Genomic DNA, 16,582 nt, shown 5'->3' with positions numbered 1-16,582 from the left:
TTTTGTGTTTTTTTTTTTGGGGAAATGTGTTGGTACTTTGGGCAACACTGCACGCGATGGCTATAGGTTCAAATATTACTTAAAGAATATTTTTGTTTATTTACAAGACCATCTGAGGCTGTCGTGGCGTAGTGTATGGCTGTAAGCGCGACGGTTGTGAATTCGATTTCCACTTGCCTTAAATTTTTCGAAAATTGAACAGAAAGTAGGAAACGAACTCTCTTAACACCAGGTTCCCTTTGCCTTTTATTTGCAGAATATGGAGTGCAACTATATTATTATTATTATTATTATTTTATGGAAAAAGGACAAGGCAAACGAGCGTTCGGGTCACCTGACGATGATCACCGCCGCCCACGACCCCGTGCAGCACCAGAGGAGCTACAGGTGCGTTGCCGGCCTTATTTATAGAGGCAGAATGTGAAAAGAAAGTAATGTAACACTAGACTTCCCTTTTTTTTAATATGATTTTAAGTTATCTAGAAGGTACTTCATTTGTTATCAATATCAGACATGGTTTCATGTTCACATGTGGTTAATTGGTTATTCAGTAATTTATATACCACATATTATGTAACAAAATGATCTCATTGTCAACAGATAATAATAATTGTTAATATATTATATTATTTATGAAAATCCAATGAAAAAGTCAGGTTGTCTTCAATATTAAATTACTCTTAGTGATATAAATTACAAAATTATATAATGTAGAAGCCTCTTATAAGCTTCAAACTTTTTTTTATATTTTTAATTGGAATAATGGAAAATAAAATTGTAATTGGAGAAATATATTTTTTAAAAATAGGACCATAACATAATTATATATCGGACTATAAAACAATTATTACATAAAGTTGTTTTATCAATCTAATATTGATGATTATTAATAAATATATGTATACATATAAGTAAACAAATTACATATATTTTTCTTACAATTAAATTGTTAAATACACCAGATTGAATTTGGTTTTTCCTATAAATTAAAATTATCAACAAAAACTCAATGCTGTATTTTGTCTACCAGAAAGGGGGAATGTAAATAATTAACACGGCAGAAAGTGAGGAACGGGGTTTGGGGTTCCCTCTGCCTACCCTGTCGTATGCGGGATACAGCATGTAGCTGTATAAAATAAAATAAACAAAAAATCTCTATAGCATGTCTAGAATAATATTATGCAGCTGACAATATTATTTAGTTTAGTAGAATGCTCTAATCTCTCGAACTACTGGTTGGAATAGAAAAAATATTTATATATATATTTATATTGGATAGTGATGGAGGCTATAGGCCAATGGAGGCTTTAACATAATTGTTTCCATGCACCTGACAATGTTGACACTGTTATACAAGCTAGTTAGTAATACAAATTAAAACATTGAACTAATTCTATTTTTTACTCTTTTATTCTATTATAACTAACTACTTCTACTTCTATTATAAATAACTCTTCTTACTCTATATTTCTAACTTTGTTTATTATGTAACTCTTAGAATTTTTTGCATATTTCAAACATGTGTTAGGATCCATTAATAATTCACTGTACAAACATGTTAATGTAAACTATTTGTAAAAAATAAAGATACATGTTTTTTCTTAAAATATATTTTTTCTAATGCTTGGTGAGAAACACATATAATTTAATCTATAGGATAACTCGATTCTATAAAAAATAAAGTGTATTTTAGAGGGTATGCATAAATTTTAACACTATAAGTATAATAGAATCAATATGGAACAATTTATATTTTTGAATTTACCTCCATTAATTAACAAAAGAGGGTCTAAAGTACAATATGGTTTTAAATAGCTAGAATATTAATTTGTTCTATTTATATAAGAAGAAGGCTTTGTACTTGACCTATGCTCAGAAAAGGCCAGTTGTTCTTAAATAATCAATTTTTTATTATAAGATTGCAATAAGATTCTTATTATAATTAAAATTTGTCGTTCCATATGTAATTTTGGTTATTTCCAGATGTTTTGTGAAAAGAAAGAAACCACGCTTATGTTGTTTTTCGTAGCTCAAGGTTGATAAGATGTTTCAATTAGTAACAACTACTGTCACTATATAAAATTAAGAATGCGCAATAAGTTCTTACCTGGATTTTGTCGATCAGGCGAACCACTCAGCACTTATATTCAAATATCAAAGTTTGATATAGTGCTAAATAATCACCGAAATAAACTACATGTAATTTTCTTATCACCAAAAAACTAACACCATCGGACGGAACAACAAGAGAAAACACACCACAAAACCTACATGAAACAAACGATCGTCGTGTGGTACGAGTGAAAGAGATAGAAGACAATTGACAGGTAAAGCATAGACAAAATCAGCTGTTGACATGAACTGAGTAAATGCTGAATAATATATATCGTAATATTAGTATTTTTATTTATATCTGGTAAAAGGAAGAAAATCGTATAATAAAATACATATATAATTATATCAAAAAAATTTAAAGATATATAGGATAAAGATTTATAAGAATTCATATATTTTAAATAACGATGTTGATATGATTGATTGAATAACACTTGCTCTCAATAAAAATAAGGGCACATTAATGTTTGATGATTTCTATATCGTTTAATTTAAAAAAAAATAGTTAAAGAGAGAAAAATATTTATAACTTGACTATTAATAAAAGTAGCTCCATAGTAATTTATGTACATTGAACTACTTCAATGTACATAATTAAAATGTTTAAAAACATTATTTTAATGGCATTCTCAAAACATATTCAATCAAAATAAAATATTAAAATAAATATAGGTTAAATCTCTTTAATACATATTTAAATATATATAAATCATAGACAATAAGTAATTTAGGTATTTTATATTTATAGTCACTTATATCATATGTCAATTGTCAAATACAACCATCATAGTTGTTATAAAGTACTATAGATTTAATTAAATCGTAGCCTTTAAATAACAGCAATAATTTTATTAGCTATTAGCATATAAGTACTTTTGTAGTATTCAACTACCTCAAGTAAATATATAGATAGTAAAAAATATATAGTGCTAAAATATACAAATAAACTTTTCTAAGCTCATCTAAGCTCTATAACCTTTCGTCATTGTGAAAAATTAGTCGCTAATGATCGCGGTTCGTAGTTAAAAGTATTATAAATTCCGACAAAATAAATATGGCAAAGGAAGAGGATGATGATAATTTGCCAGATAAAGACGCAGCGAAGGAGTTTTACGCCAAATACGAGCCGAAAGAAATTATTGGGAGGTATGTAGACAGGATGTTGATATTTATAAATCTAGGGCTTATTACGAAGTAATTGTATGAATTTTGTACTGTTGCCAATTTAATTATTTAGGTAGTGTATTCTAAGATTTTTAGGTTTAACAAGGAGGTAGTCATTTAATATAAATGTTTAGTGACCTTGGCGCGTTTAAATAGATTTACACGATCGATAGTACAGCAAACAAATGATGTCGCTTGGCATAAGTATTAAAAAAATACAAACTATGCGGAACTTTAATATTTCGTGAACTGTATGCATATTATTCTCAAGGTTTTTTGTTTATATTTTGCAAAATTGTTTTTGCACATTTTTTATATTTTCAGAGGGATAAGTTCAACTGTAAGAAGATGTGTGGAAAAGGAGACAGGTAAAGAATATGCAGCAAAAATCATAGATCTCAGTCAGGAGTCACAAGATGGTGTTGACACTCATATAATGAGAGACGCTACTCGACAAGAGATCAACATATTGCGGATAGTTGCTGGCCATCCATATATTAGTGAGTGAGTTATTATAAATTTACAAAGCAAATAAAATTTATAATTAACAAATATCTTTCTGAATTATTATAGTATTTTTTTATGTCCTTCACTTTTAATTGATTATTGTGAGATTTGTATTGATTTATAAACATAAATGAAGCTTTAATTTATCTATCTCTTTAAAATATTATTTTCATGTCAATTTAACTGCCTAAGTTCATTAAGTATTACTATTTGCTTATTTTCTTCTACTATGCAGGAAATATTTTAAATCTACTACTGCTATATTCTATTTTTTTTGTATAAAATAGATTTTCACCTTAATGGAATTTGACTTGTAAGCAAGCAGGAACTTAGTGGAAAACACTACAATGACCTTAAATTAATGATTTTTATTTTTTTATATTTCTACAAGAAAGCATACTTTATATTATATACATAAAAATATAATTTATATACATAAAAATAATTAGTTTAACATTTACACCTTTGTAGTACAGAGGCAATTTTAAAGGGAAGGGAGAATTTAAAAGGGATGGTTGGTTCAATTCTGATTCAAGTGACAGAATTATTTTTATTTCCTCACTCTGGTCACCCACCATTCAATATCTCGAAATTTGGCAGTGCAACAGCAGTGAAACAGTAAACAGCTTTACAGTGTACAACTATAAAATCTATAAAAATTGTTTTAGCTTAACCTTGTACATTTTTCAGTTGAACTGCAAGATGTATTTGAGTCGGAAACATTCATATTCTTGGTGTTTGAGTTGTGCAAGAATGGAGAACTTTTTGACTATCTTACTTCTGTTGTGACGCTATCAGAAAAGAAAACAAGATATATAATGAGGTAAAGTTTCTATTTAATTATTGTTTAGTTAACACAAATTTTATATTTATTAAACTCAATTTTTTATATATAATTAAACATAATTCTAATATTAGATTCTTATTTTTTTTCAAAATATAATTCTAATATTAGAAATGTTACAATTTATGTTTAGATATTAGTAACTTTTCTTTTCTTATATTAATACTTTAATTGGCAAATCAGCTTCCTTATCTAGCATTGTGTTATTTTTTGCAGACCATTTATTATAAAAATAATTTATATTGGTAGATAGACTATTTAACTACATATTTTTCCCTGCTCTGGCAAGTCAAAACATAGAATTCAATTCCAACATTTGACAAGCAGAGAATGGAGTGTCTTGAATTAGGTTATAAAGTCATTTTATTTTGTTTATAACATTTTTTTTCTGAGGTATATTTTGAAATATTATATAGTTTATGATAATAAGAACATGTCCATATGAATTAGCAATTATGATATAGCAAATGGAAGTTTGCTTATCTTATATTCAATGAGTGTTCTACTTAGAGTTATGTAATTTATATTATGTATGTGAGTATGGATCACCCATTGTGTTAGCCGATATGTTGATACTTGTATATTTAATATATATTACTCTAAGAATGTATATATTATCACATAAGGCTTGTTATACGCGTTATGTTCTATATGTTAAGACACTATTCTTCCTACCCGAATTGAGACATTGATTAGCGGAATTCAACGCCGTGCTTTGTTTTGTTATCATAAAAAAAGATAAATGAATATTCAAGAGTGAATGGAACCCACAACCGTCATGTTTACTCTTTGTCTTTATTCAGACATTTTTTTAATATTATGAATCCATTTTGCTTTTTTTATGATTATTACGTAGATAAATAATAATATTTTAAGGCTATATAAGTTTCGAAATCACTTTTTAAAAGTATGAGTATACTTTTGCCTATTTTTCAATTAAATAAAAATACATTTAGTTTGATTTAATAAATAATCCCCAAAAAACTATTTTAACTCGAACTAACAATGTTTCATTATATATTATCTAGGTATTACGTAAATATTTATTGCCTAAAATAAGATTAGTTCCTCGAATCAATCCTGTAGTAAACGTTGACCTCCCAAATGTTCTCGTTGTTTCCCTGATAAAATGAATATTATCTGTTTGTGCGTCATTGTATTATGTTTATTTATTACTAACGACCCTAACTCGCTTACACTTATTATTATACTAAAATGATACAAAATCTATGCATGAAAAGGCCGTTATGGCGCAGTGGTACAACGTTTGCATGTGATCGCGACGGCTTCAATTCCCACTCGGGGAAATAAATTATTTTTAATTCCTCGCTCTCGTAACAAAATTAAACCAGCCATTGGGTTCCGGGATTCATCACGCAACGCCTTAAAATAGAGTGGTAAGAAATAGGGAAACAGTGTTTTCTCTGCCAACCCTGCTGTATATACCTACGTAGGATGTAGTGAGAAGCTGAAAAGAAAAGGAACTACGTTCACTGAAATGTTAAAGGTTTCTTTTATTCAAAAGAATGAATACTTCACGTATTGTAACACTAGGTTAACACGAACAATGGTTTGTTATATCAAGATTTACAGGTTTTCAACTAGCCATAGTAAATATCTGTCGCAAGCGTCTTTCGTCTTAATCGCTTATGTGCTCATCCCGATTTTTGATCTCGATTTGTTTTAACTGCAATTTTAAAGTGTTTGTTTTTTTTTTGCAATAAGTATATAAAATGGCCGTGTGCGTGTTTTGTAATCGGAATGTAGAGAATTGGGCACGTATTAACGAAGAACGTTTGGAGAGTGTTTATAATTTTATAAAGTAATGATTGTTTTATTACTTTGTTTTTTGAATAATAATAAAAAATAAAATAGTGTTATTATGCATAACTGTACTGTAATAATAATTAATTTCACAAGGAACAGAACTGTTGCTTAAATACAGATTTATATTATTAATTCTTTACAATACAGATGATGTAAAATAAAAAAAATATATAGAAATTTCCTATATTTACAAGGTGAAGGAAGAGGTTCAAGGTAAAATTAGATAAATGATTAAAAATGTCGCGTTTCTACCCACTTATAGGTTGTTAATAGAGAACACCTAGTGCTACAACACTCTACTTTCCGCCATTCCTTAATTTTTAGAGATACTTAATATATAAATTAAAAATATGTTATTTCACAGACAAGTTTTAGAAGGCGTGAGGTACATCCACAGTAAGAACATAGTGCATCGTGATTTGAAGCCGGAAAACATCCTTTTGGACGATCAGCTCAATGTGAAGATAACGGACTTTGGTTTTGCCAAGGTGCTCAAAGATGACGACGACAAGTTGTTTGGTATTGTTGTTTTTGTTTTTAGTAATTTTGCATGTTAAAAATATACAATGAAAATAAAATAAATCAGCTTCACGCAGTCGCACCCGCATACAGCAGGGTAGGCAGAGGGAACCTAGTGTGCTATTAGGGAATAAGAATTTGTTAATTTCTTTAATGATTATATGATTTAGTGTTTTATGATTAATATCTATCTCTATTGAGCATTTCAATGTTGCCATATACATAATATTTACAATTAATCATACTAGGTTAATTAATATTAATTAAAATTTATTCCAGAACTGTGCGGAACACCGGGCTACTTGGCGCCGGAAACGCTTAAGGCGAATATGTTTGAGGACGCACCCGGGTACGGGAAGGAAGTTGACATGTAAGTATATATAACTAGAATTTTTCTAAAAAAAATATATTTTTAAAAGTATCATATTTGTTTAGAATCTTTTTGGTTGGTGTTGCCAATCGAAATAATTTATAATGCATAATTTATAAGTCTTGCAATATAAAAAAAATGGTCTTATTACATAAAGTAATAAATATATTTGCTATTCTGTAATCTTGTTAAATTGTATTACTAGGTTAAAAAAGTTTTAATTTGCTTTATAGATGGGCGTGTGGCGTTATCATGTTCACTTTGTAAGTAGTATTTATATAGTATATTTTCCTTTTATTTTAGCCTCACGTAAGAAGAAGGGGAGCCGGGTGAGCCGTGATTATCTTTAAACTTTAGGTTTTGGGTCCAATTCCCACTCGAGGAAATGGAATGATGAATATTTTCATTTCTTCGCTCTACGGCTCTAGTGTCGAGGTTAAAGCGCAGCGTTGAACTCTGCCACTTAACATGCAATGTCTCCAGAATTCGTCGAAAAATAAAAGTACAGAGTGTCTTAACACTATGTGTTTACAAAATAAATTAAGTTCCTGAGATTAGCGCGTTCTACCGAACGAACTCTTCAGCAGCATATATCAGTATAAATATGTAATATCGATATATAAAAAAGAATTTTCGTAAAGCAAAAACATAATGCTGGTAAATTTTATGTTGCTTAATAACTCTTAAATTATTTATACAATTATCTTCGTTCGTTACTGAAATTTAGTTAATTGGCTCCTACATTATTTTATAATTAGATACTATTGCAGAAAATGTGAAATCAGTTCAACAATTCTTATTAAATGAGTGTTGTTTAATTAATGCTTAGTATCAAATATGTTATTTAGTTATAAATACATATATATAACTGAATTTTATATAGCTCATATATTATAATAGTTGTAAACATGCATAGATTGAAGATGTTTATATTATTTAAAATGTGACTGAATTAGTGATTTTTTAATTATTTAAAATGTCTGAGGATGTCAATTTGTAAATATAGATCATATTAGATATAGATACTTTATTGTTTTGTGTTTTTTTGTTTTAATTCGGTTTGTTTCTATTCTATAGACTGGTTGGGTGCCCGCCATTTTGGCATCGCAAACAAATGGTGATGTTGAGAAATATTATGGAAGGAAAATACTCTTTTACTAGTCCAGAATGGGCTGATATATCAGGTAATTACTTTTTTTTAATGAAATTTTATTTCGTAGGCCGTTGTAGCATTTTCAGTTTTTTTTATTTTTTTTTATTTTCGTTGCTGCGGTCTAGTAAGGTCGAAATTGTTGTAATAATATATTCTTTGTTCATAGATGACGTTAGACTTTTGTAATAATAAATGCATTTTAAATTTATAAATAAAATAAAGATTAATTTTATTTTGAGGCCAGACGTCGCGCCGGGGCACAAAGTGTGACACAACCAGCAATGCCTCCAAAATTCGGGGGAAAATTGGGAACGGCGTGTCTTGACACTAAGTGCCCTCTGCCTGCTCTGCTCTGTGCGGGATACAGCGTAAAGCTGATAAATTAAATATTAATAAATACTCTAAAAATTAAATACATTTTTACAGAGGATCCCAAAGATCTAATAAGGCGGCTGCTAGTCGTCGATCCCAATGATAGGATTGAATTGGAACATGCACTGCTACACCCATTCTTCAATACAGTGGTGAGTGATCTCCTGATGATGCCCTGGTAGTTTTGCGCGAATTTACTTATATTATTTGTTACGCTTAAAACAAAATGTATAAGAAATACTTTTTTATTCTTAACTTATTTTTCTTTTCTTTCTATATTAGTTTCTTTCTTTTCTTTTATTTTATTTTCTTTTTTTATTACTAAATTGTTAGTTGAAAGTGGACTAAGGCTTCTATTTAAAATACTTAATGTTAAGATTTTAATAGTTTATATTCGTAAGCTGTTCTACTTTCGAGCTGGCAATACTTACATTTCCTTTTTATATATTTTTTTATTTCAATACTTTTTTAATTCTTTTTTTCATGAAACCTATTTTACGTCATTTCCGACATGACGTAAAAACCTATTTTTTATTCTTTTTTCTGTTTTCGCTTCAAAGATGAAACTGTTACGCACATACGCTTATGTCAATAATATATTATACACTATAAATGTGTATAAATGTAGAGCTTACGCTTTTACTTTTTTTTTATTGATTTATAAGTATAAATCAATAAAACGTGTATTTTTATTAAATTAATATATCTTTTTCTTTAAGCATGTAACGTTAAAGCGAAAATATTTGGTTTTACATTTCAGTATGACTGTATGATTAAAATCATTGTCTATTTGGGATTTCTGTATAATTTAAAAAAAACTGTGTCATTTACTTTTTTCTTACAAATTAAATCGAAAAGGTTTTAATATTAATTTATTGATATTATAATATTTTATTTTCGCTTTGATAGCACGTTGTACTTTTATACAATTTTCGTTAGTTATGGGATCAAGACATGACTCCGATCAAGAAGTCGTTTTCCGGCACCAGTCGCAAAATGTCCAGAATCGATCAACTGGCTTTGGTAATGTTTATTTAACTCTTTTAATATACACTAATACATATATTTAATTGAGAAATTAATTTTAGTTATTGTTTCATTGATATGTAAAGTATTAAAAGTTTTTTAATATTAAACTAGTATAGCGTCTAATCTATACTAAACGGTAACTTGTTCTTGGTTTTAGAATCTTTCCTTAGACTAATATAATGTTTAGAGCAAAATCGATCTTCTTTTTCCCATAAAAAATCAAAATATGGCTAAATAGTGATTGTATTAAAACTTACTCAGTGTATATATTTTTTTCCTGTTACCTAAATTTTATTCACAAATAATCAAAATGATACTTAATATATATTTTTTATTTCCAATGCACACTACACAATACACTAATGTTAACTTATTATTAATTTAACCCTTAAATGCATATATTGAATGCAAATCGATTTTTATAAATTATCGATTTATTAAACAATCTATTTTTTTTTTAATAAAATAGAGCAATTAAGGGTTGATTTTTGCCTTTCAGCTGTAGTTGCATAGAATGAGTGTTGCATCCGCATGTTAGTATTAGAATACATTATATATATGTATATTTAAATTGATTAACAGAATTCTAATTCTAGAAGCCAATCGTGGTGTAGGAGCACAAGCGTGTGATTGTAAACGCGACAGGTTGTGGATTCAATTCCCACTTGAGCTAATGAAATATTAAATATTTTAATTTTTTCGCTCTGGTTGTGTTGAGTTCCGCCACTCAACACGCAATGCTTCCAAAATTCGTCGGTGCCCCAAGATGAAAAAAATAAAAATAATGTTTCGTATTCCAGCGTAAAATTGAGAAGGAACTGTCCTGACACTGTATTCTTTTCACTTTTTATACATACAGGAAAAAGCGTGAAAGTTGTTTTTATTGAATGACTTTTTTACCCCTTTAGTAATGAACGAATTTTTTATATAGATTATTTTACCTTTGTTTCTTTATTACTAAAGTGGTAATAACTACAAAATATACATTTATATGCAATAAAAGATTTCAATACGGAACTAAGTTATCTACAATTTTTATACTAAATTCAGTTATCTTATTTTTCCTGTATACCTGTAAATTATAGAATTACAGTACGGTCGAAGAGATGTGTCCGTTTTTAAGTTTTGCTATAGGAGGCCGCGGCTGACTTATATTTTTGAATATCTCTTACTTTTGATTATTTTCTTACCGAATGAACGTGAATAGTTTATTTTAATAATAATATACAGGAAAAAATACAAAAGTTGTATTTAGCAGAAAAATCATACCCAGCTTTTGATACTGTAATCACTTTTTTTTAAACTACAACATATAAATAAAAAATCCCAGGCAATAAAATCTGGTGGTTTCAACGCGCGCGCCAAGTTGCGTCTGGCCCTGGTGACGGTACGCGCAGCGGTGCGCCTGCGTCACCTACCCCACACCTCCACGCGCGCCATACCGCTGTGCGATGCCATCGTGGACCCCTACACCATGCGAGCCTTGCGGAAAGTGAGTGGATTTGGATAGTTTGAATGACGGTTGAAGTTGTGAGTTCGATTCCCATTCGAGGGAAAGTCAATCGTGGTGTTGGTGGTGTCGGCTTCCTCAATTAACGTAATATTTTGGAATTTGAGCGGTGCTTGGGGAACGGAGTATATTAACACTGGGTTCCCTCTACGTACCCTCTTAAATGCAGAATATAGCCTGAAGCTAATTAAAACAAATATATATTTTTTTAAAAGGCCCTTTAATGCCTACAATTGTATCATAAGTCCAGTCCAGGTTCAAATCCATAGAAGGCTAAGGGGTTTTTTTGTTTCATTAGGTAGTTTATATTAATCCAATATATTGGAGAAAAGCTGTGTAAATATGAAAAAAAATATTCATTGTAGATTAATTATATTTCAATTATTTTCATTTCCTCGCTCTAGCAAACAATGCACGGAGTTTAATTCCTCTACTCAACACGCACTGTCTCATAAATTGCGGGTGGAGCGTGGGTTAAATGTTTTAACTATGTTCTTTCTGCCTAACCTGGTAGGAATATGCGAACCTGCTATATGGAAAAAACGTGAAACTGCTAATAAAAATACATGTCTTTGAACAGGTGATAGACGGATGTGCATTCCGAGTGTACGGCCACTGGGTCAAGAAGGGTGAAGGCCAGAACCGAGCGGCACTGTTCGAGAACATGCCCAAAACCGAATTGAAAAGCTTGTATTTGAGCAATTTGAGTCGATAGTCATAGAATTTTTAGTAAATGGCTATCTCCTCGCCGTATCTGCTCTCCTGGTACGTTGGTGAGTCTGTTGTGCACTTGGCAAGGGTAAATTGTAATAATTGTAAAGTTGTGGTTAATTTTATTCGATAGATAAATTAAACCGCAACTTTATTTGTCTCCATCTCTTTCTGTTTATTTAAGAACGAAAGAGACGATTTTTTAATATATTTATTTTCTTATAAGTAAAGTATATTTTAAAAAGTATTATCATGAAATGAGGCAATGGAAACAATGGTAAATAAATAAGTAATGCTAAAGATTTTTTTAAAATGTCATTTTTATGACCTTCATATTACAGCGAGAAAATTAAAATATTAAATATTTCATTCCCCAAGTGGGAATAGAACCCAGAACCGTCGCTTTTACAGACGCACTTGTGCCCCAGCGCCACAGCATGGTAGGCACTATATAGACTTCTACGTCCAAAAGTAATAATGATAATTTATTTATTACTTTATATATGTATATATTTTTTATTACATTTTATATTTAGTCGTATATTATAATTAGTAATATAATAAAAGTAGTCTACAAACTCCTTTACACTTCTGATGTCTTGGTAATCTAGTGCATATAAGTTTCTTTTTTTGTACTAAATTAAATTTGCAAACGAAATTCATTGTATGTATGTACATTGTACAATCCAGTTTATAAAAGGCGAAATATAAATGACGAATAAATAAACCTTCGCTTAGTTTATTTTCTCCTGGTAATATATTATATAAAATTTAAATATATATTATATTTATTGTATATAAAATATATAAAACAAATTAGAATTTTTATATATTCTGTATTTTTTATTAAAATGTTTGTTACTATTTGTTTTTTATATAAAAACTGTTTTGTTCGTTTTATATATTTATAAAATTGTAATAAAATGTTTTTTTTTTTCTTAAGTTCTTCTAAGGAAATAAATACATTTATTAAAAATAACATATAAAAAAACAGAACCCTTCCTTAGCAATCGGGAAGTGGAGGACAGAGTGATAATATATATATATATATATCCGTAATTTTTTTATTACACTTAATTTTAAACTAAAAGTGGAGAGAGTAGTGTCTTGACACTAAGTCTTTTTCCTGCTATATGTGGGGGTGTACATATAAAGCTTCAATATAGCTTAGCTTCTATATTTTTTATATTTTATATTGTTTGTAAAATAACGGTAACGCGTCCACAGATGTACCAGGGCAGCAGCAACACCGAAGATATGACGAAACGTGATTGTAGGTTAGTTGTAGTATTAGCCTTGTTTATGTAATGTCCTCAATAGTTTATCTTTTAGTACATTTGTCAACACTATGAGACCGTTTAATGTAAAAGGCGACGGTTATGGGTTCGAGTCCCGTTCGGGGAGTGGTTTTTTTGTTTCCTCGCTCTGATATACAAAACCGCCACTTAACACGTAATGTCTCGAAATTAGGGTGGTGCGTGGGTAACGGAGTGTTTTAACACTAAGTACGCCTATCCTGCTATGTGCGGGATACCTGATTAATTGATTTGTTAACACCAATTGGAGATATCTAGCAATAAATGCAATAATTAATATTTTGTATGAAAATTCAGTTTTTTTTAAGCAAAAAGTGTGTTTTAAATTATTCCTTAGTGAATTCATAGTATTTAGTACCTAATGTAGATTTGATTTACCTGATTTATATGTAATAAATCTTGTTTTTTAGTTTCGTAATTAATGTTAGTATGTACAAGTATAAATGAATGTATGTAAACTATAATATTTCTTAGGAATTATTGTGTTAAATTGCATATCAATATATTATTATATATAATTTTTTAGTATTTATATAAGGTCTAAAATGTTTAATTCATTTTATTAATCTTTTTTTATTTTTTGTATAATTTGGTGCAAATTTATTATATTTTTTTGTATACATTTATATAATTTATATAATCTTATAACCTATAAGTATGTAAAGTTATATTTTTTTTTATATGTTAAAATACTATTATTTTTTACACAATATATGAGAATTTTAACTACTGGTCCAATGGTAGGTTCAATATTTTCAAATCATAAAAATATCATATATAAGTATATTATTACTTATATCATAGAATATAAATTATTTTATTTTATAATAAATCAAATAAAATTATATTATACGTATAAATATATTTTAAATATTTTCAATTTAAACTCATTTTTAGACTTTTATTGCATAGCATTCACAATACTACTGACTTTTTTTTTAATAAACCCAGCTAGCCGAAGTCCTATGAGTCCCATGAGGCCAGTCCTGCGCTGTGCACAAGCGTGTGAGTAAACGCGACAGGTTGTGGGTTCAATTCCCACTCTAGATAATTTTCGATTTCGGTTGAGTTTGGGCGGAGAATTCGGCGGAAAGTGGGGATGGAGTGTCGTCTGCCTATCCTGCCACGTGCGGGATTCAACGTTAAGTAGGAAAAAAAGAAGTATAATATAGGTCAACACTAAAAATATATTAAAAATGCAATTGTTCACAATTACAGCAAAAATATTATTTACGTTAGTTAGAACAACTTGAGTGTAACGTCCCATATAATTATTATTTAAATTTATAATTATTATGACTGAAATTTTGTGATTGTGTATTTAACATACATACATATTTATTTATTAAAAAATGCTCATGATCGTCTCCGAAAGCAATATCGATGTTTCCTTACAAATCGAATAGAGTATCGATTTTAAAGTTTTATATCGATTTTATTTGGCCATTTATTGAGTCTCGATGAATACACAAATATTAAATATTTACTTATAAATGTATGTTTTATACAATTATTTATAATGTTGTCTATTTCTATTGGAAATCCTTAGATGAAAATCGATGACAGCTTTACAGTTTCTCATTTTTATATATATATAGTTATTCTCATCCATGTTTGCTAGTTTGTTGAATTGTTTTATTTTATAGTAAAATAAATATAAATCTGTATTTTGAATGGCGTGGTTTCTTTTCAACACCAATATTAATAATTTTCTTCAGTAACATTTTAGATATTTCTAAAAAAATTGATAAATTTTAAAATTATTTAATTTTTTCTTAGTGAAGAAACTGAATAATTATATCATTAAGCAACGAATGAGAGAGAATTCGGTGTTTTGGTCGACACTGCGTTACATGCGGGATAAAAAGTGAAATTGAAAGAAAAGAAAGTCATTAGTTTATATTTATATTACAAGGTCAGTATGATTTGAAATTTTTTATATAATATGGGTTGTTGCCATAAAATCTTTGAAAGGTTTGTAGTCTCTAGTTATGTTGGTTGATGAATTAGTGGATATATTGATAGATTAAAATTAAAATTTTATATTGGTATATTTGTAGTTGTATAGCATAAAATAATATATATTTTTTTGTAAATAAGCAAATTAAAATTTGATTATTCTAGTGTATTTAGTAGGCTACCACTCTACCTTTCCTCGATCCAATTAATGTTATTATGAAGAATTAAAAAAAGGTGTGGCCGAACATAATTTAGGTAAATTGTCACCAAAAGGAACAATTTCGGATTGTTTGATTGACCAATTTTCATCTTCACTCTTTTCTACAACAATGTGGATATTTTAGCATGTTATGTCACTTCGACTCTACTTTTAATAGAATTTAGTTTCCGTGAGCTACAAAATATAATATCACGTTTTTTCCGTTACCGTAGAATTCTCGGGAAGTCCTTTCTTAGTGCTCCCCTATACACCCCGACGACTGTACATGCCAAATTTCATCTTTTTATACTGCGTGGTTTTAAAGGAAGAGTTTTATATACAGGTAGGACATATTGATAGAGTCATGTTGACTGTTATGTGAATTGGGATGTGAAAGGAAGAAGGTTCCTGGCTGGCTGGCTGGCTGGCTGACTGGCTGGCTAGTCGCTTTTCCACACATATATTTCCTTTTTACTCCTTAAAATATCATAGTCAGGTAAAATAAAATAAAAAAACATTTTATTATTTTAATTATGGTATGTATAACTTTTTCTTATTTGATTATGCATAAATTGCATATTTGGTAGAGTCGTAGAGTGTAACTCTTCGTTGTTTATTAATATATAAAGTCATATAGTATACCACTTTGATATCAGGGTGGTCAGTTGGGTCGGGTTCGACACCGACTCGAGGAAATGATTAAAAATGTCTTCTTCTGGCAGAGAGGCATAAAAGTGGTGTTGACTAACGCCTTTCAACGCACTATGCTTCCAGAATTCGGTGGCAAGTGGGGAACGGAGTGTTTTCGCAATAGGTTCCCAGGCCTCTTATTCCTATCCTACTATATATGGGATACAGTGTGAAGTTTAAAAAAAATAATATGTAAAATTCACAGAAATATAGCATAAAAATAATAATATAATGTGTCACTCTGCTACATTTATAGTATAAATGATATATTTTGCATATAGTTCGCGCTCCTTCATT

The 16,582-nt window shown here is 29.2% G+C and overlaps 1 protein-coding gene across 3 annotated transcripts; it reads left to right on the top strand.

Moving 5' to 3' along the window:
• The first annotated feature begins 3,023 nt into the window (after positions 1-3,023).
• PhKgamma (phosphorylase kinase gamma) lies at positions 3,024-15,111 on the top strand. 3 transcript variants are annotated; one of them, XM_085198597.1, is made up of 12 exons: positions 3,024-3,261; positions 3,604-3,779; positions 4,477-4,609; positions 6,822-6,976; positions 7,256-7,346; positions 7,580-7,609; positions 8,424-8,530; positions 8,926-9,023; positions 9,811-9,894; positions 11,231-11,392; positions 11,991-12,175; positions 13,349-15,111. In XM_085198597.1, exons 1-11 carry the CDS (start codon positions 3,170-3,172, stop codon positions 12,123-12,125), a joined length of 1,263 nt encoding a protein of 420 aa, XP_085054723.1. In that variant the 5' UTR covers positions 3,024-3,169; the 3' UTR covers positions 12,126-12,175; positions 13,349-15,111. The 3 variants fall into 3 exon arrangements, with proteins under 3 accessions (XP_085054723.1, XP_085054721.1, XP_085054728.1); XM_085198595.1 differs by having other exon boundaries at positions 11,991-12,183; XM_085198602.1 differs by lacking the exon at positions 9,811-9,894 and having other exon boundaries at positions 11,991-12,183.
• Positions 15,112-16,582: the final 1,471 nt, after the last annotated feature.

This window comes from Heliconius melpomene, chromosome 2 (assembly GCF_056956725.1).
Source record: "Heliconius melpomene rosina isolate 202511_hmr_F chromosome 2, ASM5695672v1, whole genome shotgun sequence".
NCBI lineage: Eukaryota > Metazoa > Arthropoda > Insecta > Lepidoptera > Nymphalidae > Heliconius > Heliconius melpomene.
The sequence above is the reverse complement of the archived record's forward strand: the minus strand, read 5'-3'. Positions and strand labels throughout refer to the sequence as shown.

Excerpts from the sequence above, each read along its gene's own strand:
- PhKgamma (XM_085198597.1), top strand. The coding sequence starts at position 3,170 with ATGGCAAAGGAAGAGGATGATGATAATTTGCCAGATAAAGACGCAGCG. Across the intron at positions 3,262-3,603 it reads CCGAAAGAAATTATTGGGAG|AGGGATAAGTTCAACTGTAA; the intron begins GTATGTAGACAG and ends TTATATTTTCAG. Across the intron at positions 9,895-11,230 it reads GAATCGATCAACTGGCTTTG|GCAATAAAATCTGGTGGTTT; the intron begins GTAATGTTTATT and ends AAAAAATCCCAG.